Source organism: Oncorhynchus mykiss, chromosome 11, assembly GCF_013265735.2.
Source record: "Oncorhynchus mykiss isolate Arlee chromosome 11, USDA_OmykA_1.1, whole genome shotgun sequence".
NCBI lineage: Eukaryota > Metazoa > Chordata > Actinopteri > Salmoniformes > Salmonidae > Oncorhynchus > Oncorhynchus mykiss.
In genome coordinates, this window is record NC_048575.1 from 80,440,414 (window position 1) to 80,466,410 (window position 25,997).

The following is a 25,997-nucleotide window of genomic DNA, read 5'->3' on the forward strand; positions in this document are numbered from 1 at the left end:
TCAATGACGGCCTGTTCAGGGGCAGAACGACAGAGTTGCACCTTGTCAGCTCGGGGATTCGAACTTGCAACCTTTCGGTTACTAGTCCAACGCTCTAACCACTAGGCTACCTTGCCGCCCCATGAAATGATGGCAAGCCATTAGGAAACAGCAGGACATATAGAACAGTGTATATATATTTCACCTACAGTAAATAACACATCCCTATTTCCTCTTTTCGAATAGAAGGGCTAAGCAGAGGAAAATGTCTGCCTCCACGAAGAGTGAGAATATAACAGATCACCCATGTACCTTCAATGGAAGGCCGTATCACTGGTAAGTCCTCCACATTGACCGGCTGTGTCTATGGTGGAATATCAAACTGAACTCTTGGCCCCTCAGCCCTTTATCGAGTGGCCACTTGGCTCATACTGTATGTTCGATAGTGATGTTTGCCAAAATTAGCATTGAGAAGATGTACTCGACATCCCAACTACCAATATTCCAAACATTTAAAATGTATTTGCGAGCATTGTCCCGGGACCTGTCTTGTAGCATGACTCACTCGTGATCGGAAAAACAAAAGTGTTTTAATATGCCTAAATACATTTAGGCAAAATACCTCCCTGCATGTTCTCACTGCAAAACTGCCCCGATGGTCAAGCAAAGGATGATTTGGGCCCAGTGGGAGTGAACATTTTTTTGGGGGAAAATTGGATCCCTGTCTTTTGGCTGATCCATATGTAGTCTCAGGCTGGGTAGAAAATAAGTTGGGTACTGTTTAAATTGGTGAAGGTAGCTTGAAGTGGACTTTGCGTCACGTGACTAGGGACAAGATCTGTGACTTGCATTGCTCTTCGGAGCAGGGCATTGCTGCGGTGGCGTTAAGTGTTGAGGTGGAGGCGGGCAACTGAAATGGACCCGGGACCCGGCAACTGAAATGACAACTGACCCGGCAACTGAAATGGAAGATTCTCTGTGACGCCCACCGTTTAGTGCGATGCAGACTCGGTGTCGAGCGTGGTGAAACTGAGAAGATATTGTCTGTCCTTTTGAAGTTTGAAGCAGAGTGTTTACCTGATAGTCATGTTAGGATATGTCAGTTATCCCGTTACAGCTTTTGTGCAGAACCCACTAAGGTGTTTCAGATACCAAGCTTATGGTCATGTTGCAGTAGTGTGTAGGAGGGAGATTCAGAGATGTGAGAAGTGTGCAGGAGGGCATGGGACCAAAGGAATGTATAATATAGGTGGGAAAAAACTGTCAATTGTGGGGGTGTCCATGTTGTTGTGTGCCCATGTTGTTGTGTCCGGTGCGAGAGAGAGACAGGTTGAGATTGCCACGGTCAGAGTAGAACAAAAGGTGCCATATGCTGAGGCAGTGAAGAGAGTAGAGAATGATTGGTCAAGGCTAAGTAGTAGGTCTAGGACAGTTGTCGTGTCTTTGGCATCATTAAATCGATGAATGTTATTTTATCAAATCAATTCTCTGTAATTATTATTACGTGATTAAACTAATCATGTAAATGTAATTAACTAGGAAGTCAGGGCACAAAGTAAAATCTTCAGATTTGAATAATTTTAAAGATTTTAAAGATTTTAATAATTTTCCTATTATAACTTTTCAGATATTTTAATATCTGATCAATTAGTCTTCTAATTAATGAATTATTCTTTACCTCACGTTAGTCTCATTCCAAACATCGTAAATTGTTGGTTATCTGCACGAACCCAGCCTTCACTATGAATCATCCGTACATCAATTGTCTTAATCATTTATTTACTAACTAACTAAATAATAACAGAAATGCATAAACAAACAAACATGCAAACAAACAGTAGATATGGTTACAAGGAAATGATAGGGGATTTTCCCTTGTGAGCTAAGCCGATATGATAAGCTGATAGGGCGGCTTGGTGGACAAAGGGAAGTGGGTGTGTACTGAGAAGGGCGCAAAAGACAAAAGTCACTACACAGTTGATAATTGTTATAATTGAAATGCTAATCCTTTGCACATGAACGCTCACTCATTCGGGAATAATTGCAATCAATATATATATTTACGCTCAGTGTGTCGTCGTGATCTCTGTTGAAATCATCCGTCTTTCTGTTGGAAAGTTCAAAGTCTCTCTCTCTCTCTCTCCCATCCAGAAATGTTCTTATAGAATAGATGTTTTGGCGGTTGTCGGTCTTCGCATTCAACGGTACATCATTTCTAGCTGCAGACTAATAATTCGTATTGAAGAGTTGCTCTTATTCTGTCAGATCTATAGTCTCAGAGTTTAACCACGTGGTATGGTTAAGAATTCAGCAACCATTACAACCTTAGCTTATCTTGTGGTTTTTGTGGTCTCTTCTCAAACTTTAGCTCCTCAGCTGACCGAGGTAGGCATGGTATCAAGGGAATTCTTTCAGATGGGGGTTATATTCATAACAGTAGGAAAGAGATGTCCCATGTCGCCAGATCGATGTCTGTGCTCATGGGGGCGGGCCAATGACTTAGTTAAACTTTAACAGAAATACAATTGTTTCACATTAAAAGTTCAACATCACCTCACATATTTTCACAAATAGTTTGATCTTTACTCATTCATTTTATACAATAATTAGATGCAAACCTCAGAACAGAGGCTCCTGTATAAACAGAGTTATGGTAATGTGGCTGTATTGTCTTTCCTGAGGTCACAATCATAAAACAAAATGGACCGGTTGTAGCTGGTTTCTCCACCGACCGTTTACACATTCTCCAAAACATGGACATTGTTCAGTTCTCAAGTTCTGTGATGTAGAAGATGTTCCTTTGTTATACTGTGAAACCCTCTCTCTATACTGCCTGGCCCTGAGGAGAGTCTCCTCATGGAATTTACGACCTGCGATAACAGAACCTGGGTGTAGGCCTGGAGAGAGAGGTGGTGAGAGACAGGGGGGAGTGTACTAGCTATTCCCAAAGAGGGCCACGTCATGACACAGTGATATGAATTTGAGCTTCATTAAGGTTGGCTTCTTAGCGTTCATTGCCATGGTTATCAACTGTACTGCAGAAATGGAATGTAAATCACAGAGAAAAGATGTTGTGGTGGCAGCTGCAGAGAAGTACTTGAGTGTAAGAGGTTTTACTGCGGAAGAGTTACAATGAATGAATGTAAGAGTCCCGTCCTCCCAGGTCATTAGCCTGGTGTAGTATCAGTAAGGGTCAATGTACTATGTTGGAATGGGTTGGTGGTTTTTATGAAATAGTGTTTTTTATGAGATAGTGGTGTGTGTATATATATATATATTATATAGTTGTAGGGTTAGTTGGTTGTGTAATGTTTTCCTTTAACCCTTTCCTTTTTATATCACAAAATGTAACATGATTGAACACACACTACTGCACAGTAGGTGGCGGCATGCACAAACTAAATGTCCGTACGCCATGATACCAAAGCAGAAGAAGACTCCACAACCAGCATTTGAGGTTGACTCGATGCTTGCGTTTAAAACTCAAAGTAGACATCCCTCGGCCCTAAACCGTCAGCCCTTGAATGACGTTTTACATCGTCACATGTGACTGTACCTTACATGTCCCTTGCCCATCGAGGGAGAGTGATGATCGGAGAGGCAACGTCCTTGGTGGAAATCTTGAAGTTGAGCTTAAAAACAACCAGACCTAAAGCTATTAATGTACCTAGTAAGCTAACATATCTAGCTAGCACTCCTGTCAGGTAGCTAGCTACAGTATTAATGTACCTAGTAAGCTAACGTATCCAGCTAGCACTCCTGTCAGGTAGCTAGCTACAGTATTAATGTACCTAGTAAGCTAACGTATCTAGCTAGCAATCCTGTCAGGTAGCTAGCTACAGTTACCCATAGCTGGCTAGCTAGTTTTATAGTTTGGTAATTTATTCCAATACATTTCAGAATTGCAAAATATATGTTTATGAATCTAGCAATGTTTTATAGGCTCCTCACTATGAGACTAAGCCAATTTGACAATGGTAAAATCAATGTACAGTGGGGCAAACAAGTATTTAGTCAGCCACCAATTGTGCAAGTTCTCCCACTTAAAAAAATGAGAGAGGCCTGTAATTTTCATCATAGGTACACTTCAACTATGACAGACAAAATGAGAAAGAAAAATCCAGAAAATCACATTGTAGGATTTTTTTATGAATTTATTTGCAAATTATGTTGGAAAATAAATTCCAAAGTTGTGTCAAAATGGCTTAAGGACAACAAAGTGAAGGTATTGGAGTGGCCATCACAAAGCCCTGACCTCAATCCCATGGAAAAATTGTGGGCAGAACTGAAAAGGCGTGTGCGAGCAAGGAGGCCTGCAAACTGACTCAGTTACACCAGTTCTGTCAGGAGGAATGGACAAAAATTCACCCAACTTATTGTGGGAATGTCACGCCCTGACCTTAGATGTCGCTTTTTCTTCTTTATATTTTGGTTAGGTGTGACTAGGGTGGGTACTCTCGTTTTTGTATGTTGTCTAGGGATTTGTATGTCATCTAGAGTTTTTGTATGTTTATGTTGGCCTGATATGGTTCCCAGTCAGAGACAGCTGTTTATCATTGTCTCTGATTGGGGATCATATTTAGGTAGCCATTTCCCTTTTGTGTTTGTGGGTTCTTGTCTATGTGTAGTTGCCTGTCAGCTTCACGTTCGTTTTGTTATTTTGTTAAGTTTGTTCAGTGTTTTCATTCTTAAATGAATAAGAATGTACGCAAACCACGCTGCGCCTTGGTCCGATCCTTACAACGAACGTGACAGGGAAGCTTGTGGAAAGCTACGCGAAACGTTTGACCCAAGTTAAGCAATTTAAAGGCAAAGCTACCAAATACTAATTGAGTGTATGTAAACTGCTGAGCCACTGGGGATGTGATGTAAGAAATAAAAGCTGAAATAAATTAATCTCTACTATTATTCTGACATTTCACATTCTTAAAATAGTGTTGATCCTAACTGACCTTAGACAGGGAATTTTTACTAGGATTAAATGTCATGAATTGTGAAAAACTTGGAGTTTAGATGTATTTGGCTAAGGTGTATGTAAACTTCCGACTTCAACTGTAATTAACACTTTATAGAAAATAAAATACAAAATAGAAACAATTCTCATCAATCTACACACGATACAATACAATGACAAAGCAAAAACTGGTTTTAAGAAATGTTTGCAAATGTATTTTAAAAAATTAATAAAATTAAATATCATATTTACATATGTATTCAGACTCTTACCTCAGTACTTTGTTGAAGCACATTTGGCAGAGATTACAGCCTTGAGCGTTCTTGGGTATGACTACAATCTTGGCATACCTGTATTTGGGGAGTAGTTTCTCCCATTGTTCTCTGCAGATCCTCTAAAGATCTGTCAGGTTGGATGGGGAGCGTCGCTGCACAGTTATTTTCAGGTCTCTACAGAGATGCTCGATTGGGTTGAAGTCCAGGCTCTGGCTGAACCACTCAAGGACATTCAAAGACTTGTCCCAAAGCCACTCCTGCGTCTTCTTGGCTGTGTGCTTAGGGTTGTTGTCCTGTTGGAGGTGAACCATCGCCCCAGTCTGAGGTCCTGAGCGCTCTGGAGCAGGTTTTCATCAATGATATATCTGTACTTTTCTCCGTTCATCTTTCACTCGATCCTGACTAGTCTCCCAGTCCCTGCCGCTGAAAAACATCCCCACAGCATGATGCTGCCACCACGCTTCACATGATTCTGCCACCACAGGTTTCCTCCAGACTTGACGCTTGCTTGGTTTGATTCGTCATTCAGGCCGGAGAGTTCGATCTTGGTTTCATCAGCCCAGAGAATATTGTTTTTCATGGTCTGAGAGTCCATTACGTGTCTTTTGGCAAACTCCAAGAGGGCTGTCATGTGCCTTTTACTGAGGAGTGGCTTCCGTCTGGCCACTCTGCCATAAGGGCCTGATTGGATTGTTACAGAGATGGTTGTCCTTCTGGAAGGTTCTCCCATCTCTAGAGCTCTGTCAGAGTGACCATTGGGTTCTTTTATTTTTTATATTTTTAAAATTTTTACCCCTTTTCTCCCCAATTTCGTGGTATCCAATTGTTTTTGCACCTGGCAACCTTGGTTAGCGCGCACTGCACCCGGCCCGCCACAAGAGTCGCTGGTGCGCGATGAGACAAGGATTTCCCTACCGGCCAAACCCTCCCTAACCAGGACAACGCTAGGCCAATTGTGCGTCGCCCCACGGACCTCCCGGTCGCGGCCGGTTACGACAGTGCCACCAGAGACTCTGGTGGCACAGCTGGCACTGCAATACAGCGCCCTTAACCACTGCACCACCCGGGAGGCCAACCATTGGGTTCTTGGTCACCTTCCTGACCAAGGTCCTTCTCCTCCGATTGCTCAGCTTGGCTGGGCGGCCAGCTTTAGGAAGACTCTTGGTGGTTCCAAACTTCTTGCATTTAAGAATGATAGAGGCCACTGTGTTCTTGGGGACCTTCAATGCTGCAGAAATGTTTTGGTACCCTTCCCCAGATCTGTGCCTCGACACAATCCTGTCTCCTCAACTCCAACCCCACGGATTGGTTTTTGCTCTGACATGCACTGTCAACTGCGGGTCCTTATATACACAGGTGTGTACCTTCCCGAAACATGTCCAATCAATTGAATTTACCACAGGTGGACTCCAATCAAGTTGCAGAAACATCAAGGATGATCAATGGAAGCAGGATGCACCTGAACTCAATTAAGAGTCTCATAGCAATGGGTCTGAATACTTGTAAATAAGATATCCTGTTTTTTATTTTGAATACATTTGCAATCATTTTTAAATACCTGTTTTCACTTTGTCATTATGGGATATTGTGTGTTGATCGATGAAGATAAAATGTATTTAACCCATTTTAGAATAAGGCTGTAACGTGACAAAATGTGGAAAAGGGGAAGGGGTCTGAATACTTTCCAAATGCACTGTATGTCAGCTCAATCTGAAATTACTTTTGAAAGACACATTGTTGAGGTCTAATTGAATTCCATCAAAAGCTTAGTTACATTCTAAACCTTTTTATAAATCATTGCAGGTAAACCTTAATGTGAAAGTTACCCACATGAGATATTATTGACTGTACCTGAGAAACATGAGGTTTGTGTTCACCAGATTCATGTTTTCATTGATGCAATTTATATTACAGCCCCCAGTCTGTGCAGTCAGCAGCATCTCCAGCGCGCAGCTATCTGTCCATGAAGAGTGACCAGTCAATGGGTCAGCCCATTAATTTCAGGGATTTTTCTTTGTTTGAAGACCACAGGTGAGTTTAACATTCAAAGGGAAGTATTGATAGAAAGAAGATGTGAATATAGTTTAGTTCAAATGGAATATGCAAAACAGGAAGATTTCATGACCGAGAATTATAAGGTTCTTTCACCAAAAAAGATGACTGAAATAATTGGCTTAAAGTTCCAACCCCTCATTGGTTTGAATAGTGTGAGCACCATATAGGTAGAGAATATTGTACAGAACAAAGTATTGATGACGTCTACCCATTACGTACATACCCCAACCAGAAGCCATGGATTACAGGCAACATCCACACTTAGCTTAAGGGTAGAGTTGCCGTTTTCGAGGAATGGGAGTTTCAATTGGACGCTTATAAGAAATCACACTATTTATATATATATATATATATATACTATCACGACGACAAACAGACAAAGCGTCAATACAGGACCAAGATTGAGTGAAGTTCCTTCTATGCTCGATTCAAGGCAAGCAATACTGCCCCTGCATGAGAGCACCAGCTGTTCCTGGCGACTGTGTGATCTCACTCTCCGTGTGAGTAAGACCTTTTAAACAGGTTATCATTCTTATTACCAGGACGTGTGCTCCGGGCATGTGCTGACCAACTGGCAGGTGTCTTGACTGACATTTTCAACATGTCCCTGACCGAGTCTGTAATACCAACATGTTTCAAGCAGACCACCATAGTCCTTGTGTCCAAGAATACTAAGGTAACCTGCCTAAATGACTACCGACCCGTAGCGCTCACGCCTGTACTCACGTCTGTAGCCATGAAATGCTTTGAAAGGCTGGTCATGGCTCACATCAACACCATCATCCCAGACACCATGGACCCACTCCAATTTGCATACCCCCCAACAGATCCACAGATGACACAATCTCTATTGCACTCCACACTGCTCTTTCCCACCTGGACAAAAGGAACAACTATGTGAGAATGCAATTCATTGACTACAGTTCAGCGTTCAACACCCTAGTGTCCTCAAAGCATATCACTAAGCTAAGGACCCTGGGACTAAACACCTCCCTCTGCAACTGGATCCTGGACTTCCTGTCGGGCCAACCCCAGGTGTTAAGGGTAGGTAACAAAACATCTGCCACGCTCATCGTCAACACTGGGGCCCCTCAGGGGTGCGTGCTTAGTCCCCTCCTGTACTCCCTGTTCACCTACGACTGCGTGGCCAAGCACAACTCCAACACCATCATTACGTTTGCAGATGACACAATGGTGGTAGTCCTGATCACCGACAACGATGAGACAGCTTATAGGAAGGAGGTCAGAGACCTGGCAGTGTGATGCCATAAAAATAACCTCTCCCTCAATGGGAGCAAGACAAAGGAGATGGTCATGGACTACAGGAAAAGGAATGATGAGCACGCCCCCATTCTCATCGACGGGGCTGTAGTGGAGCAGGTTGAGAGCTTCAAGTTCCTTGGTGTCCACATCACCAACAAACTATAATGGTTCAAACACACCAAGACATTTGTGAAGACGGTTGTCTTGAGCCAAACGGAGAACACCGTCCCATCTTTCCATAGAGGGGTCATAATAGTTTGTAGGCCAAACCGTTTGAACACTACAGATAATTTTGTGAGAAGACCGATTTTCGAGCGTTCAGCTGCGGTGGTATTGAGATTCATCCAATGCAAAAAAACAGACCGATTTTCGAGCTATCTCATGGTCTAACAAATACAGCTCTAGCTCTGTCACCTTTCGCTAGATGTGGAAGTGTTCAGATGCGGTGGTATTGAGATTCATCCAGTGCAAAAAAAAACAGACAGATTTTTATGGGGATTGTTTTATTATGCTAATTAGATGTTTGCGCCGACATTGACTTTAGGGGGTTAATGCAGTAGGTGCTTGAATGTATAAATGTATCCCACTTTGTTTCAGTCAATTTAACCGCTCACCGTCTCCTTGTTGGTCAACGAAGAGTGACCAATCCATGGATAGGGACATTAAGTTTGGAAGAGATGCCTCCATTCTAGATGTCAGGTGTGTATCAGTGTCTGAAAATGTCAGGCCATATTTTCCTAATTATATGAACCGTGTGTACATACAGAGAGCTCCAACAGTGGGACAGTGACACATGTTTGGTTGTTTTGGCTCTGTACTTCGGCAGTTTGGATTTTAAATCATTACTATGATGTTAAAGTGCAGAATGTCAGATTTAATTTGAGGGTATTTTCATCCATATCGGGTGAACCTTTTAGAAATGACAGCATGTTTTGTACATAGTCCCCCCCCCCCCCCCCGAAAGTATTGTGATTTTTAAAGTAGTAAAAAGGTACATATTTGGGTCCATATTCATAGTACACGATGACTACATCAAGCTTGTGACTCTACAAATTGGGTTAGATGCATTTGCTGTTTTTGGTTGTGTTTCAGATCATTTTGTGCCCAATAGAAATTAATTGTAAATAATGTATTGTGTCATTTTGGAGTCACTTTTATTGTGAAAAATGATGACTGAGAAAAGTTATAGAATCACAAATATCTTAACCGCCATCGATAAAAGACAGTACTGTGCAGCCGTCTTCATCGACCTGGCCAAGGCTTTCGACTCTGTCAATCACCGTATTCTTATTGGCAGACTCAACAGCCTTGGTTTCTCTGATGACTTCCTCACCTGGTTCACTAACTACTTCTCAGATAGAGTTCAGTGTGTCAAATCAGAGGGCCTGTTGTCCGGACCTCTGGCAGTCTCTATAGGGGTGCCACAGGGTTCAACATTCTGTATACATCTGGCCCTTCTTTGGACACTGTGTTCATAAACCTCCAAACGAGCTTCAATGCCATACAACACTCCTTCCGTGGCCTCCAACTGCTCTTAAATGCTAGTAAAATGAAATGCATGCTCTTCAACCGATCGCTGCCCACACCCGCCCGCCCGACTAGCATCACTACTCTGGACGGTTCTGACTTAGAATTTGTGGACAACTATAAATACCTAGGTGTCTGGCTAGACTGTAAACTCTCCTTCCAGACTCACATTAAGCATCTCCAATCCAAAGTTATGCTAACCTCCCCTGTTATTGTAATGGTGAGAGGTTAGCATGTCTTGGGGGTATGATATAAAATGCTAACCTCCCCTGTTATTGTAATGGTGAGAGGTTAGCATGTCTTGGGGGTATGATATAAAATGCTAACCTCCCCTGTTATTGTAATGGTGAGAGGTTAGCATGTCTTGGGGGTGTGATATAAAATGCTAATCTCCCCTGTTATTGTAATGGTGAGAGGTTAGCATGTCTTGGGGGTATGATATAAAATGCTAATCTCCCCTGTTATTGTAATGGTGAGAGGTTAGCATGTCTTGGGGGTATGATATAAAATGCTAACCTCCCCTGTTATTGTAATGGTGAGAGGTTAGCATGTCTTGGGGGTATGATATTTGTGCTTCTGTAACTTTCGCACTCATTATTATTCACAATTTATGCAGGATTATCCGTAGTCATGGTAGCATCTACATGAATTTAGACGTGTTTTAGAAACATATTATCTTCCTATTTATATTAAAAGTGACTCCAAAATGACACAATGCATTATACTGGAGTACAGAGCCAAAACAACCAAGCACGTGTCACTTTCCCAATACTGTTGGAGCGTACTGTGAGTTAGGAAACCTCTTGTCCATTTATCAAGGTACCCTTTAAGACCTAAAACTAAGGTGTATCCAGGTACTTTTTTCAGTCTTGAATGTTAAAGTTGAGGAAGTACGTGTTATATATGCTATTGCTACCAGCTAACATAATCTCTCCCCCTTTGTGCAGTGCACTGACAGCCAGTCTGCTGGCAGAGGACCACTTCAGATGCTCAGTGTGCACAGAGGTTCTCAACGAGCCAGTCTCCATCCCCTGTGGACACAGTTTCTGCAGGCAATGCATTGAGACCTATTGGAACAAACCAGCGAGGAAACAAGTATACGACTGTCCCGGGTGCCAACAGAGATTCAGAACATGTCCCCATCTCTCCAGAAATTCAGCCTTGGATAAGGTGATCCGGAAACTCCGGCAGACAGGATTCAAAGTCCCTGCACTTCCCCCTCACCGCTACGCTGGACCCGGAGATGTGGCCTGTGATCTCTGCGCTGAGAAACAGCTCAAAGCTGTGAAGTTCTGTCTGACCTGCGCTGCCTTTTACTGTGAGAGCCACGTTAGGCAGCACTACACCGTAGCGGCACTGCAGAGACACACGCTGGTGGAGGTGACTGGAAACCTGGATCAGAAACTCCGCATCGAAGAACAACAGATTGCAGTAAAGCTGGAAGCTAAATTGGAACAGATGAATACTGAGTTTGCTGAGGAAAAAACACAAAAAAATCACCTGAAGCAGGTACACTTTTGTCAACACTTTACCTTATTAACTAGAGGAAACTAATAACTAATACTAATAGTATTTCCTCTCGGTACTAGGCCGGATTAACTAGATAATCAGTATCCCACTTATACAGGACAGTTGCGATTCTGATTTGATTTTTCTCCCCAGAATGTAAAGAATCCAACCACTGAGTTAATCTGTTATGCAAAGAGGTCATCCAAAGGTAAGATACAATTCTGCTGTTGAATGATAGTACAGTTATTTTGTATTATTTTCTGCAATGGCACTGTAGTGTTGTGTTCTGTGATTCTCAGATTGGGCAACCGACTGTTTTGTGCTGGCTGCCCTTGGTCGTCCCCTAGACCTTGGGATGATGTACGACTGCTGCAATGATTGTCTTTGCTCAGGTACACTTATTGTGTTTTTGATATATATATATATATATATATATATATGAAATAATATCAAATCCAATTTATTTATATAGCCCTTCGTACATCAGCTGATATCTCAAAGTGCTGTACAGAAACCCAGCCTAAAACCCCCAAACAGCAAGCAATGCAGGTGTAGAAGCACGGTGGCTAGGAAAAACTCCCTAGAAAGGCCAGAACCTTTGGAAGAAACCAGGCTATGTGGGGTGGCCAGTCTTCTTCTGTTTATGTATGTTTTATGTTTATGTTTAGTAATAAAGCAAAGGTTGGCAAGCAAGGTCTTTACAGACAGCTGGATTTGCTGATTTTCTCTGCGACTTTTCTCTGACCTTGATTTAGTTGTTGGGTTGTGGGGTTTTATTTTGAAGGGAAATCATTTGAATTATTTGAGAACATTGACCCAGATAAAAAAAAAAAATGGAATTCTGTAAATTCTGCTGTGAAATGAATATCCTTTTTTATCTCCTAAGATGTCGGTCTATGGGATGAGAGCACAATAGCCAACATGCGTCAGTCTCTGCCTCGGCCTCGCACAGAGGTGACGTGTATTGAAGGAGACTCCCTACAGGACAGATTTGGGGCTCTGGATGTTTCCACTTCTCTAAGGGCCAGTGTCTTGTCTGGGCTGGTGGAGGTTGGTGGTGCTGCTGAATACCTGAACCATCCTGTTCAGTCCAAAAACAAGGACCGGGTCACTCTACAGTACAGAACCACTACCAGGCTGGACATGCTCAGTCGCGGGGTATTTGAAGAAACCGTCCAAAGGGATTCAAAGGCAACGCACGTGGTGCTGGCTGTTCTCTATGGAGCTCAGGCATTTTTTATCTTTGACAAACGCGTCGGTGGAGAGAAAGGGGCTGGTGGAGGAGAAGCCGATATGCACAGTGTTATCAAGAAGATGGCGTCCTCCTTCAGTGCAGATCATATGTTATCCAGCTTGAGTGACAATGAGAAAATAAACAGTTTGTTGTATCAGTGTACACTCCACAGTGATGTAGACCGTATCACTGGCTCCATGACTTATGGCCAAGCAGTACAAGCTCTTGAAACTCTCCCGAAGCACCTTGGACAACAGGGAGAGAAAGCAGTGCCTCTGTACGCGTGGCTCTATCCTCTGAGGAATCTGGACACTTCAATTCAGATCACTCAAGGCTTTCTCTCCGAGGCCGAGGACGTGGTGGAGCATCTGAGGCAGGTCACCATGAGATGCCAGAACACGATGACATTATTACACGTCAACGATGACGTGATGAAATGGTTCCCCAGTGTGAAGGAAGAATGTGCAGAATTTTCTGAGCTGCTGCAGACGTACCAGTCCGAGTTTAAGAGAGGGCTGGCTATGGCAGTAAAGACCGTGAGAGAGAGTGAAGAGATGGATGAAAAGAGCCTGAGAGACATTCTCCAGAACCATGACCAATCACCATTCTGTTCTCAGCACACACATCAGTGGCTTAACAACAAAGAGGTGGAGATAAAGGCTCTGCTTATCTGCAAAGAAAAAAACATCCACATTGTAAAGAAGGTCCAGCAGAAAGCGAACCACATCCCCATAAGGCGGGAGGTCCAGCAGAAAGCGAACAACATCCCCATGGGGAGGGAGGTCCAGGAGAAAGCAAACCACATCCCCATGGGGAGGGAGGTCCAGGAGAAAGCGAACCACATCCCCATAAGGCGGGAGGTCCAGCAGAAAGCGAACAACATCCCCACATGGAGGGCGATCCAGCAGAAAGCAAACCACATCCCCATGGGGAGGGAGGTCCAGGAGAAAGCAAACCACATCCCCATGGGGAGGGAGGTCCAGGAGAAAGCGAACAACATCCCCACATGGAGGGAGATCCAGCAGAAAGCAAACCACATCCCCATGGGGAGGGAGGTCCAGCAGAAAGCGAACAACATCCCCACATGGAGGGAGATCCAGCAGAAAGCAAACCACATCCCCATGGGGAGGGAGGTCCAGCAGAAAGCAAACCACATCCCCACGGGGAAGAAGGTCCAGCAGAAAGCAAACCACATCCCCATGGGGAGGGAGGTCCAGCAGAAAGCAAACCACATCCCCATGGGGAGGGAGGTGCCGACCCCAAACAGGACGCTGTGCTTCACGCTCACCTCACTGGGGGGTGAAGATCCATACCTTTCCACCATGAAGCAATACATACATTCTGCACTAGAGACCACCACAAACCAATCAGGGATCACCAGACAGCAGCAGACACAGCATGCCTTCAAGCCTCCAGATTTAACTGAAAAAATACAGTCTGACCTCCACTTGTTCACCACATCCAATGAAGACAGAAGAGATGGAGAGAAATTCAATTTTCTTGTTGCAGTTATACCAGATGTCACCTTTCCTGGATCCCGCATTGGTCTGTATCAAAATGGTCGTCTTATCGGCCGCAATTTCAAGCTTGGATCAAAGCCAAATCCAGCCGAAGTAACAGAGATAAAACAGACCAGCTTCAGTCTGAAATTTCCTCAGTCAAAGGTCATGAGTCCTGTGAAGTACAGAATAGAGTATACCGCAGAAAGTGATGTTCAATGGACTGTTGGATACTTACCACCTGGTCCTGGATCTGTGGGTCCTGACCAGTGTAACACTTGTAAGTTGCCCGGTTTGAAACCTGACACTAAATACCAGGTTAGATACAGTGCTGTGGATAGCTCTAGTATGAGTGACTTCAGCACGGTCACCATGGTAAAGACAAACCCAAGGTCCACACCTGGACAGCCCTGTGTGAAACTGGTGGACGGAGAAGACGTCAGAGTCACATGGCGGATGGCGGAAGAGGAAGATGGCGGTCCCGTGCTACGTTATGCCGTGGAGTTCAAAGAGGCAGGGCTTGAAGGCTGGTCCCGTGTGTCAACAACGGGGCCTGAACGTACATGCACTTTATCTCAGACCTCCAGTACTTGCTACCGAGTCAGAGTCTCTGCAGTCTATGGAGAGGGGGACACAAGTAAACCCAGCACAGAAACAGACATCCCTGTAAAAGGTGAGTAATCACTATGGATTTTATAACTTAATATTTATCATTAATTCATAAGACGTGATTATTCTCGAAAATCCATTACTATAATCAGTAGCATTAACCATCTGGCAAACATTCTCCATGCATCATATTGAAGCAATTTAAGTCCATACAATATTGATTTCTCTTTTTCAGTCTGGTCCATAGACCTCTCACAAAGGAAAGCCTCCTTCCTCCTAGAAGTGCTGAAACTCCAACCAGAGAAGAAACCAGTAGAGCTGAAGGGTTGGTCAGATGACGAGAGTGAAGTGAGGAGTTTCCTTCAGTGTCTGCCCTACATCTCACAGCTGAGGTGAGTGTTTTCCCTGCAACTAGAAGAGCATCATTGTTTTACTAGTGAGCGACTCTTCCTTTTGTGTCCCTGCCGTATAAAATCTCCCTTTAAGAGCTAGTCATTGGCTGAACCGTTTCTGACTCAGAATTACTCACATATGACGTTTATTTGAGAAGCTCTGGGAAGGTATTTGTTGACAAACAAAAGGGTTTGCACTCAAAAAGATGTCGCATAAAAATTCATTATTTTGTGTTTTTAAAAACATTTTCAATGCATCAGGGATTGTACACAGACGTTGTGGCTTTATACAGCCTTCTTCAGGGTGTAGGTATAATTCTATTTTAATTTAATTTAAAACAGCATTTGTGAAGAACAGCACATAAACAGCAGGTGAATCTAATCAGGGTTGTCAGTCATCTGTCAATCAGGGATGTGGCTTTTCCCGATCTACCGGTGTACAAATTAGTTAGAAAGAAATACAGAATTATAGAATGTGGGAGCAGGCACCAAGGCCAATTCACAAATCAATCGTCCCAGGTGCCCGCTCACCTAAATACATCACATCAATTCATGAGACGGCCCACCACAAAGAACATCAGGCATATCCATTCATAAATATATACGAGGCCAACTCATAAACGATATAAAAAATCTGATATGCACAGTGTTCTTGTATAACAGTCTAAATGTTACTCATAGGAAGGAGGTGAAATCGAGTTATTTCTTTAAACCGTGTGGAAATACATAATTCTATTTATATCCACATGGCTGCTCTTTGGAAATGATGGCCATAGTCATAAATCCACTATTGGAAGTCAAGATATCACCTCACCAAATTGCGAGACCCTTTATAGAACAAAATAATTGTATTCAAGAATTTTTATTTTATTTATTATTTATTTATTTCACCTTTATTTAACCAGGTAGGCCAGTTGAGAACAAGTTCTCATTTACAATTGCGACCTGGCCAAGATAAAGCAAAGCAGTTCGACACATACAACAACACAGAGTTACACATGGAGTAAAACAAACATACAGTCAATAATACAGTAGAAAAATAAGTCTATATACGATGTGAGCAAATGAGGTGAGATAAGGGAGGTAAAGGTAAAAAAAGAGACTTAAAGACTTTAATTTAAAGACCCTTGCGCCCTTCGGTCTCAACGTAGACTTTGATCTGAAGCCATTCTTGTGATTATTGTGACTTTGCCATTGTAATTGTTTGTGAACTTGTGTAGTCTAATGAATCTATGATCGTATGCTATCCACTTGTTGTTTGTATGCTGTTCTTTGTATGACATTTTAATATTAGATAATTAACCAATGATATTAGGCCACTCTTGGCTATGATTACAGACACCTGTGTCTTTTGACACTATATAAATGAGTCATCCCGCAGTGTTTGTGATTATACCCAGACAGCTTGGCTTTCGAAACGTTGGTAATTACATTTTTGCATCTGAGCTCTTAGTGTGCGGCTCTCTTTATTTTCAAGTTTTCTACTCCGCTAGCCAGCACTTCGCCTAAATAGGTGTTCTACTCCGCTAGCCAGCACCTCGTCTTAACAGGTGTTCTACTCCGCTAGCCAGCACCTTGTCTTAATAGGTGTTCTACTCCGCTAGCCAGCACCTCGCCTAAATAGGTGTTCTACTCCGCTAGCCAGCACCTCGCCTAAATAGGTGTTCTACTCCGCTAGCCAGCACCTCGCCTAAACAGGTGTTCTACTCCGCTAGCCAGCACCTCGCCTAAATAGGTGTTCTACTCCGCTAGCCAGCACCTCGTCTAAATAGGTGTTCTACTCCGCTAGCCAGCACCTCGTCTTAATAGGTGTTCTACTCCGCTAGCCAGCACCTCGTCTTAACAGGTGTTCTACTCCGCTAGCCAGCACCTCGTCTTAATAGGTGTTCTACTCTGCTAGCCAGCACCTCGTCTTAATAGGTGTTCTACTCTGCTAGCCAGCACCTCGTCTTAATAGGTGTTCTACTCCGCTAGCCAGCACCTCGCCTAAATAGGTGTTCTACTCCGCTAGCCAGCACCTCGTCTAAATAGGTGTTCTACTCCGCTAGCCAGCACCTCGTCTTAATAGGTGTTCTACTCCGCTAGCCAGCACCTCGTCTTAACAGGTGTTCTACTCCGCTAGCCAGCACCTCGTCTTAATAGGTGTTCTACTCTGCTAGCCAGCACCTCGTCTTAATAGGTGTTCTACTCTGCTAGCCAGCACCTCGTCTTAATAGGTGTTCTACTCCGCTAGCCAGCACCTCGTCTTAATAGGTGTTCTACTCCGCTAGCCAGCACCTCGCCTAAATAGGTGTTCTACTCCGCTAGCCAGCACCTCGCCTAAATAGGTGTTCTACTCCGCTAGCCAGCACCTCGCCTAAATAGGTGTTCTACTCCGCTAGCCAGCACCTCGTCTTAATAGGTGTTCTACTCCGCTAGCCAGCACCTCGTCTTAATAGGTGTTCTACTCCGCTAGCCAGCACCTCGCCTAAATAGGTGTTCTACTCCGCTAGCCAGCACCTCGTCTTAATAGGTGTTCTACTCCGCTAGCCAGCACCTCGCCTTAATAGGTGTTCTACTCCGCTAGCCAGCACCTCGTCTAAATAGGTGTTCTACTCCGCTAGCCAGCACCTCGTCTTAATAGGTGTTCTACTCCGCTAGCCAGCACCTCGTCTTAATAGGTGTTCTACTCCGCTAGCCAGCACCTCGTCTTAATAGGTGTTCTACTCCGCTAGCCAGCACCTCGTCTTAATAGGTGTTCTACTCCGCTAGCCAGCACCTCGCCTTAATAGGTGTTCTACTCCGCTAGCCAGCACCTCGTCTTAATAGGTGTTCTACTCCGCTAGCCAGCACCTCGTCTTAATAGGTGTTCTACTCCGCTAGCCAGCACCTCTTCTTAATGGGTGTTCTACTCCGCTAGCCAGCACCTCGCCTTAATAGGTGTTCTACTCCGCTAGCCAGCACCTCGTCTTAATAGGTGTTCTACTCCGCTAGCCAGCACCTCGTCTTAATAGGTGTTCTACTCCGCTAGCCAGCACCTCGTCTTAATAGGTGTTCTACTCCGCTAGCCAGCACCTCGTCTTAATAGGTGTTCTACTCCGCTAGCCAGCACCTCGTCTTAATAGGTGTTCTACTCCGCTAGCCAGCACCTCGTCTAAATAGGTGTTCTACTCCGCTAGCCAGCACCTCGCCTTAATAGGTGTTCTACTCCGCTAGCCAGCACCTCATCTTAATAGGTGTTCTACTCCGCTAGCCAGCACCTCGCCTTAATAGGTGTGCGTTTCTCTTTCTTCTAAAAGGCAAAAAAAAAAGGCCATGGTGGCAAAGTAAATACAATATAGCAAGTAAAACACTGGAATGGTAGATTTGCAGTGGAAGAATGTGCAAAGTAGAAATAAAAATAATGGGGTGCAAAGGAGCAAAATAAATACAGTAGGGGAAGAAATAGTTGTTTGGGCTAAATTATAGGTGGGCTATGTACAGTAATCTGTGAGCTGCTCTGACAGACAATTGCGTCGTGTTGGGATCGAAAAAGGTTCATCCACCCGGTGGAGGTGACCATGAGAGACTGTTGTTCATTGACTACAGCTCAGCGATCAACACATCACTAAGCTAAGGACCCTGGGACTAAACACCTCCCTCTGCAACTGGATCCTGGACGGGCTTCCCCCAGGTAGTAAGGGTACCGGTTACACCCTGTATATAGCCTTATTGTTATTTTTCTTTTTTGTTTAATTAAATATTTTCTTTAAAACGGCATTGTTGGTTACGGGCTTGTAAGTAAGTATTTCATGGTATTCGGCACGTGACAAATACAAGTTTATTTGATTTAAGCATTATGCAACATCTTTTTGAGTGCAAACCCATTACTCCCTGTGGCAGACCAGGGGGTTTTGGTCGACGTTGACACAGATCGGACACGGACAGAGTAGGATTAGTTCGGTTTCAAGGGTGTTTTATTTAAATAATAAATCAAAAAACAAAAGGATAGGTTTCCCACATAAGACCCTCTCCGGGACACCGTCTTCTGGGCTCCGGGTCTTGCTGTATCCTGTCGGGCACAAAAAACTTAACTCCCTCCTCATACCTCGGCAAGCGTCCCCAACTGTACTGGAGTCCTTTCCTCCCCCCAGTCTCTCCCCAGTGTGCTGCCCTTCTGGCAGCTTTATGGGCCTCGCACGGCTGGTGAGCAATCAGCCCTTGATTACTCACAAACTCCCAATCAGCCCCAATGAGTTCTGGCCGGAGAGCCCGTCGAGACCTGGCACGTCCAGCAGATGGAGCCATCGCCTCGTGATGTATGTCTGTCACCAGGCCTTGACGAGTCTCCCCCTGGTGGCGGAGTAGTATACATCTGAAATGCCTTACCCGACGAAATGTCTCAGAATCATATCATTTCTATTTGTTCCCGGATGTAAGAATGTATTAATGAGTTAGGGATTTATTTAGTGATATAAAAATGTTTATTAGTGTTTTAAATGGCCTAATAAACATTTGCCAATAAATCATAGTTCTAACATCCTAGTTTTGAAGTACATTTGGTTGAGTTGTCAACTAACTAAATGTCATTGGATTTGGGTTAAAAGTTGAGTGATTTAAAATAATAATAATAAAATTATATACCTTACGTAGATGACTTTCTGCAAATCGAATCAGTTTCCTGTGTTGATTTAATCACATAGATTTTTGTTGGTTAAAATGACGTGGGAACAAAATGGATTGAATCTGTTTTTTAACAGTGGGTAATGATATTAAAATGTGTTTCTTTGCTTAAAATGAGGTTTGTGAACAACAACAACAACGCAGGCGTTATCCAGTTTGTGCTCAATCTGAGTGTCGCAGCAGCAGACCACGATGCAAGGACAGGATGGAATTGGTCGGAGTTCCTATCCCTGGTATGGAGCTACAGCTCCTTCCCATTCAATGAAGATGTTCATCCTTCAGATCAATGTCACTTCCTTCTGGATCTTTACTCGTGTGCAACGGCATCTGGGATTAGAAAGGGCAGGAGTCTCGTTCCATTACTTCGGCCAGTTTACCAGTCAGCTCCAGCAGTCTGGTACGTGAATCTGGCTAGAAGAAAGGCCTCCGTCTTCCTCGAAGTTCTGAAACTCCAACCAGTGAAAAGGCCAATGCAGGTGAAATGTTGGTCAGATAAAGAAAGTGAAGTGAGGAGTTTCCTTCAGTGTCTGGCCTACGTCTCACAGCTGAGGTGAGTTATCCACCTCAGACAAACACTGGTATCTACAAATAAACATCGATAAGAACAATCAGTGAAATTACCATGAAACGATACACTGTTAAATGAAAGTAGTGCCCCAGGGAATATCTGTAGCAGTACACATCATCAAGACAGACGAGAGTGATCATTTCAATTCGCCTGAAGTACAAAAATGTATATTGTGTGCAACAAAACTTAACATCTTTGCTTCCAGCTTTCAACATGTGTTAATATTGTGTATTTTATTTTGTGTTTTTCAGTTTTAACGACAACGATCTCGTGTACTTCCTACGGAAAAATAGAGAGCAGGCCGAGCAGTTTGCCGCTCTCTTCCAAGCTCATGGTTTTACCCTGTCATTGGGAGGAGAGTTACCCAGGCAAACCTGCACTTCTGTGGGGAGAATCTTGGCCCTCTGTACCTCAGGAGTGAAACTCGGTCTCACACCCAGCAAGATTTCTCTCAGAGGAGCTTCGATTCTCTTCAGACATCCGTTGATGCTACACAACCTCATGTATGCAAATGTATCAATACTCCAACAAACACAAATCTATACATTTAATAGATTTTCCCTCACGTTTTCATTGCTAATCACAGTTTTTTGTTATTATTCCAATTTTCAGACTAAATGAGACCATGACCGTGAAACTGACCAGACTGCTTGCGACTGGTAGAGTCAGTGCTCCAATGGGGGTTGAGGAGATTTCACTGGTTATTGAGAACTCACAACTATCGGAGGACGTACTTTCTAGGGTCCTGAGTAGTGTGGCGTCCCTGCTGAGAGTCTGGACTGTGCAGCGTCTGGACCTGACGAAGTGTACTATCCACGGTCACTGTCTCATCCTGTTGCTGGGTCACCGGGGACCTCTGAAACTCAAGTGAGTCTGCAGAAGACCGTTATTGCTGTAGTCTGGTGAAAAGGTTTATGTTTTACGATTTATATGTGTGCGTGCTCTTATGTATGTGGGGCGGCAGGTAGCCTAGTGGTTTAGAGCGTTGGGCCTGTAACCGAAAGGTTGCTAGATCGAATCCCCGAGCTGACAAGGTAAAAGTCTGTTGTTCTGCCCCCTGAACAAGGCAGTTAACCCACTGTTCCTAGGCCGTCATTGTAAATAAGAATTTGTTCTTAACTGACTTGCCTAGTTGATAAGAGAATTTCCAATCCCAATGATAATAACAATCAATCAATAGCTCTGACCAATCCCCGAGGTTTGTAAGACCATGGGTATAATAATAAACAACCAATAGCTCTGACCAATCCCAGAGGTTTGTAAGACCATGGGTATAATAATAAACAACCAATAGCTCTGACCAATCCCCGAGGTTTGTAAGACCATGGGTATAATAATAATTAGTCAAAGACTCAGCTCATATAAACGGTACAGTACAGTTTATTCAGAACGTTCTGAAGTCAAGAATACAAATCAATTCATTTTATACTGACTTCTCACGCCCACACATACACACAGCCATACGCACACACACACAATCAGACGCACATATGCACACAAACAGACGCGCACACATGTCCTGCTACGCACACACTGTCTGTCTCACTACCCAGCCGACAGAGATAGTGACCATGTCCTGCTACACTGTCTGTCTCACTACCCAGCCGACAGAGATAGTGACCTTGTCCTGTCCTGCTACACTGTCTGTCTCACTTCCCAGCCGACAGATATAGTGACCTTGTCCTGCTACACTGTCTGTCTCACTACCCAGCCGACAGAGATAGTGACCTTGTCCTGCTACACTGTCTGTCTCACTTCCCAGCCGACAGAGATAGTGACCATGTCCTGCTACACTGTCTGTCTCACTTCCCAGCCGACAGAGATAGTGACCTTGTCCTGCTACACTGTCTGTCTCACTTCCCAGCCGACAGAGATAGTGACCTTGTCCTGCTACACTGTCTGTCTCACTACCCAGCCGACAGATATAGTGACCTTGTCCTGCTACACTGTCTGTCTCACTACCCAGCCGACAGATATAGTGACCTTGTCCTGCTACACGGTCTGTCTCACTACCCAGCCGACAGAGATAGTGACCTTGTCCTGTCCTGCTACACGGTCTGTCTCACTACCCAGCCGACAGAGATAGTGACCTTGTCCTGCTACACACACTGTCTGTCTCACTTCCCAGCCGACAGAGATAGTGACCATGTCCTGCTACACTGTCTGTCTCACTACCCAGCCGACAGAGATAGTGACCTTGTCCTGTCCTGCTACACTGTCTGTCTCACTTCCCAGCCGACAGAGATAGTGACCTTGTCCTGCTACACTGTCTGTCTCACTTCCCAGCCGACAGAGATAGTGACCTTGTCCTGCTACACTGTCTGTCTCACTACCCAGCCGACAGAGATAGTGACCTTGTCCTGTCCTGCTACACTGTCTGTCTCACTACCCAGCCGACAGAGATAGTGACCTTGTCCTGCTACACTGTCTGTCTCACTTCCCAGCCGACAGAGATAGTGACCTTGTCCTGCTACACTGTCTGTCTCACTACCCAGCCGACAGAGATAGTGACCTTGTCCTGTCCTGCTACACTGTCTGTCTCACTTCCCAGCCGACAGAGATAGTGACCTTGTCCTGCTACACTGTCTGTCTCACTACCCAGCCGACAGAGATAGTGACCTTGTCCTGCTACACTGTCTGTCTCACTACCCAGCCGACAGCGATAGTGACCTTGTCCTGCTACACTGTCTGTCTCACTACCCAGCCGACAGAGATAGTGACCTTGTCCTGCTACACTGTCTGTCTCACTACCCAGCCGACAGAGATAGTGACCTTGTCCTGTCCTGCTACACTGTCTGTCTCACTTCCCAGCCGACAGAGATAGTGACCTTGTCCTTGAGACATACTCCCTGTTCTCTCCCAAATCTCTCGTCAGGTCGGCACCGAGCTCAGACAGTCTGTTTATAACACCATAAAGACATATTGTTTTACCCTGATTCTGACTCGGACTACACATTTATTGATTATGATTTCATACATTCTAATCAATTCCATACAATTATATGTTTCAGGTGCGGAATATTCTAGTCATTCAATTAACAGACAATTTTCACCTATCACTAGTAAAATACAAAAATGTATGTTCTCACCTGACAGACTGTGTCCAGACACTCTTCAGCAGCTGGCTGTAGTTGTGCATGAAGCTCGGGACAAGGATCTGACTCATTCATTCTTAAAGAAAGTTGGTGGAGACCTGACCTCCTGCAGGCTGGACTGGGAAGTGCTTCTTTCTCTGCTGCAGTATTCAAACCAACACATCACTGTGAATCTCAGAGAGAACAGGCTTTCAGAGAGAAACATCACAGATCTTCGTCCCTTTCTGGGCAGGATTATTTTAAAGAGGTATTTCCTGTTTGCCACCTTTTATATCCTAGTTTATCTTAAGAAACTAAATACATTGGTTTTCGTGTTAAGAACCGTCATTTTAAAAGAGCAGTGACTTGTTTCCCATGATGCAGTGTTGAGAGGAATCTGCTGCTGCTGTTCCTCCACTGCTACTCTGCCTCAAAGATCCAGCCAGGGGCAACAGCCCTGCTTGGGGCTCTGCAGCACAAACTGGACTTCTCCTCCTCTGTGGACCTGTCAACAAAGGACCAGGGGAAGCCTCTGTGTCTGAGCTCTGCTGACTGCAAGGTCATCGCCAGAGTCCTGAAGCAGAGCCGTTACGTCACAGAGCTGATCCTACGCGATTGTGAGATTTCAGACAGAGCACTCAGGAAGCTGCTGCTGAAAATCCCACGCAGAGTTAATCTCAGGTTAGAGACACATCTGTTCAATAGATCAGTCCAGGCTAATTTGTTGTTTTTAGAATCCCAGACTTTAGCTTTACAGGCTTGGTTATGAATGACATTTTGCCTTTTCAAAAACGTTGCATCTCTCCATCTAAACGGGCTGACCTTGTCTCTCTCGTTTCTCTCTGACTCAGCCCCAGTAAAGCCATATTGGTTCAACTTGTACAAACTTGTAACAAGAAAAATGCAGTGCATCATGCAGGATCCCTGGTCAGAGCCCTGGGCGGGGAGATGGACCTCAGTGAGACCATGCTGGATCAGAAGGCCTGTAGTTCTCTGGCCCTGGTTCTGGAGTATTCAAAGGGGCTATCAGAACTGGACCTCAGCCGCTGCCAACTCACAGACCACCACCTACAGCCTCTGCTCGCACACCTGCACAAAGTCCAAGTCCTGGAGTGAGTGTTTTTGAAGATCATAATGAAAATCAAACTCAAGAAAATACATATTACTAGTTTTAAATAAAAAAAAGCATATATTTTGGGAACGTCAATAGATTGTGATGTTGGGTATATAAAGGATTACAATGCGAATGTGGTTTTAACATTTTATAAAAACACAACGTTTCACTCACTGCTTGTGCATCTTTTAAGAAAATGTTATTTGCTCCAATCATCAGCATAATGTGGCGCATCCAAAAAGACTCTGTTGCTAATTCACTATGCACATGCTGCTAGGGCTTAGTAGTTCTCCTTCCCTAATGAAGACATGTTCTGTTGCTAATTCACTATGCACATGCTGCTAGGGCTTAGTAGTTCTCCTTCCCTAATGAAGACATGTTCTGTTGCTAATGCACTATGCACATGCTGCTAGGGCTTAGTATGTTCTGTTGCTAATGCACTATGCACATGCTGCTAGGGCTTAGTAGTTCTCCTTCCCTAATGAAGACATGTTCTGTTGCTAATGCACTATGCACATGCTGCTAGGGCTTAGTATGTTCTGTTGCTAATGCACTATGCACATGCTGCTAGGGCTTAGTAGTTCTCCTTCCCTAATGAAGACATGTTCTGTTGCTAATGCACTATGCACATGCTGCTAGGGCTTAGTAGTTCTCCTTCCCTAATGAAGACATGCTCTGTTGCTAATTCACTATGCACATGCTGCTAGGGCTTAGTAGTTCTCCTTCCCTAATGAAGACATGTTCTGTTGCTAATGCACTATGCACATGCTGCTAGGGCTTATTAGTTCTCCTTCCCTAATGAAGACATGTTCTGTTGCTAATGCACTATGCACATGCTGCTAGGGCTTAGTAGTTCTCCTTCCCTAATGAAGACATGCTCTGTTGCTAATGCACTATGCACATGCTGCTAGGGCTTAGTATGTTCTGTTGCTAATTCACTATGCACATGCTGCTAGGGCTTAGTAGTTCTCCTTCCCTAATGAAGACATGCTCTGTTGCTAATTCACTATGCACATGCTGCTAGGGCTTAGTAGTTCTCCTTCCCTAATGAAGACATGCTCTGTTGCTAATTCACTATGCACATGCTGCTAGGGCTTAGTAGTTCTCCTTCCCTAATGAAGACATGTTCTGTTGCTAATGCACTATGCACATGCTGCTAGGGCTTAGTAGTTTTCCTTCCCTAATGAAGACATGCTCTGTTGCTAATTCACTATGCACATGCTGCTAGGGCTTAGTAGTTTTCCTTCCCTAATGAAGACATGCTCTGTTGCTAATGCACTATGCACATGCTGCTAGGGCTTAGT

General features: G+C 44.1%; 1 protein-coding gene across 1 annotated transcript in view; it reads left to right on the top strand.

Moving 5' to 3' along the window:
- The window catches only part of LOC110536469, a 43,260-nt gene that overhangs the window by 16,411 nt on the left and 852 nt on the right, over positions 1–25,997 (top strand). The window contains exons 5-18 of the mRNA XM_036936496.1: positions 226–315; positions 7,123–7,239; positions 9,124–9,225; positions 11,001–11,562; positions 11,716–11,770; positions 11,862–11,954; positions 12,449–14,968; positions 15,140–15,296; positions 20,056–20,487; positions 20,757–21,008; positions 21,118–21,372; positions 23,602–23,847; positions 23,964–24,260; positions 24,431–24,691. Of these exons, the coding sequence (XP_036792391.1) occupies positions 226–315; positions 7,123–7,239; positions 9,124–9,225; positions 11,001–11,562; positions 11,716–11,770; positions 11,862–11,954; positions 12,449–14,968; positions 15,140–15,296; positions 20,056–20,487; positions 20,757–21,008; positions 21,118–21,372; positions 23,602–23,847; positions 23,964–24,260; positions 24,431–24,691 (5,439 nt within the window). The remainder of the gene's footprint in view (positions 1–225; positions 316–7,122; positions 7,240–9,123; positions 9,226–11,000; positions 11,563–11,715; positions 11,771–11,861; positions 11,955–12,448; positions 14,969–15,139; positions 15,297–20,055; positions 20,488–20,756; positions 21,009–21,117; positions 21,373–23,601; positions 23,848–23,963; positions 24,261–24,430; positions 24,692–25,997) is intronic.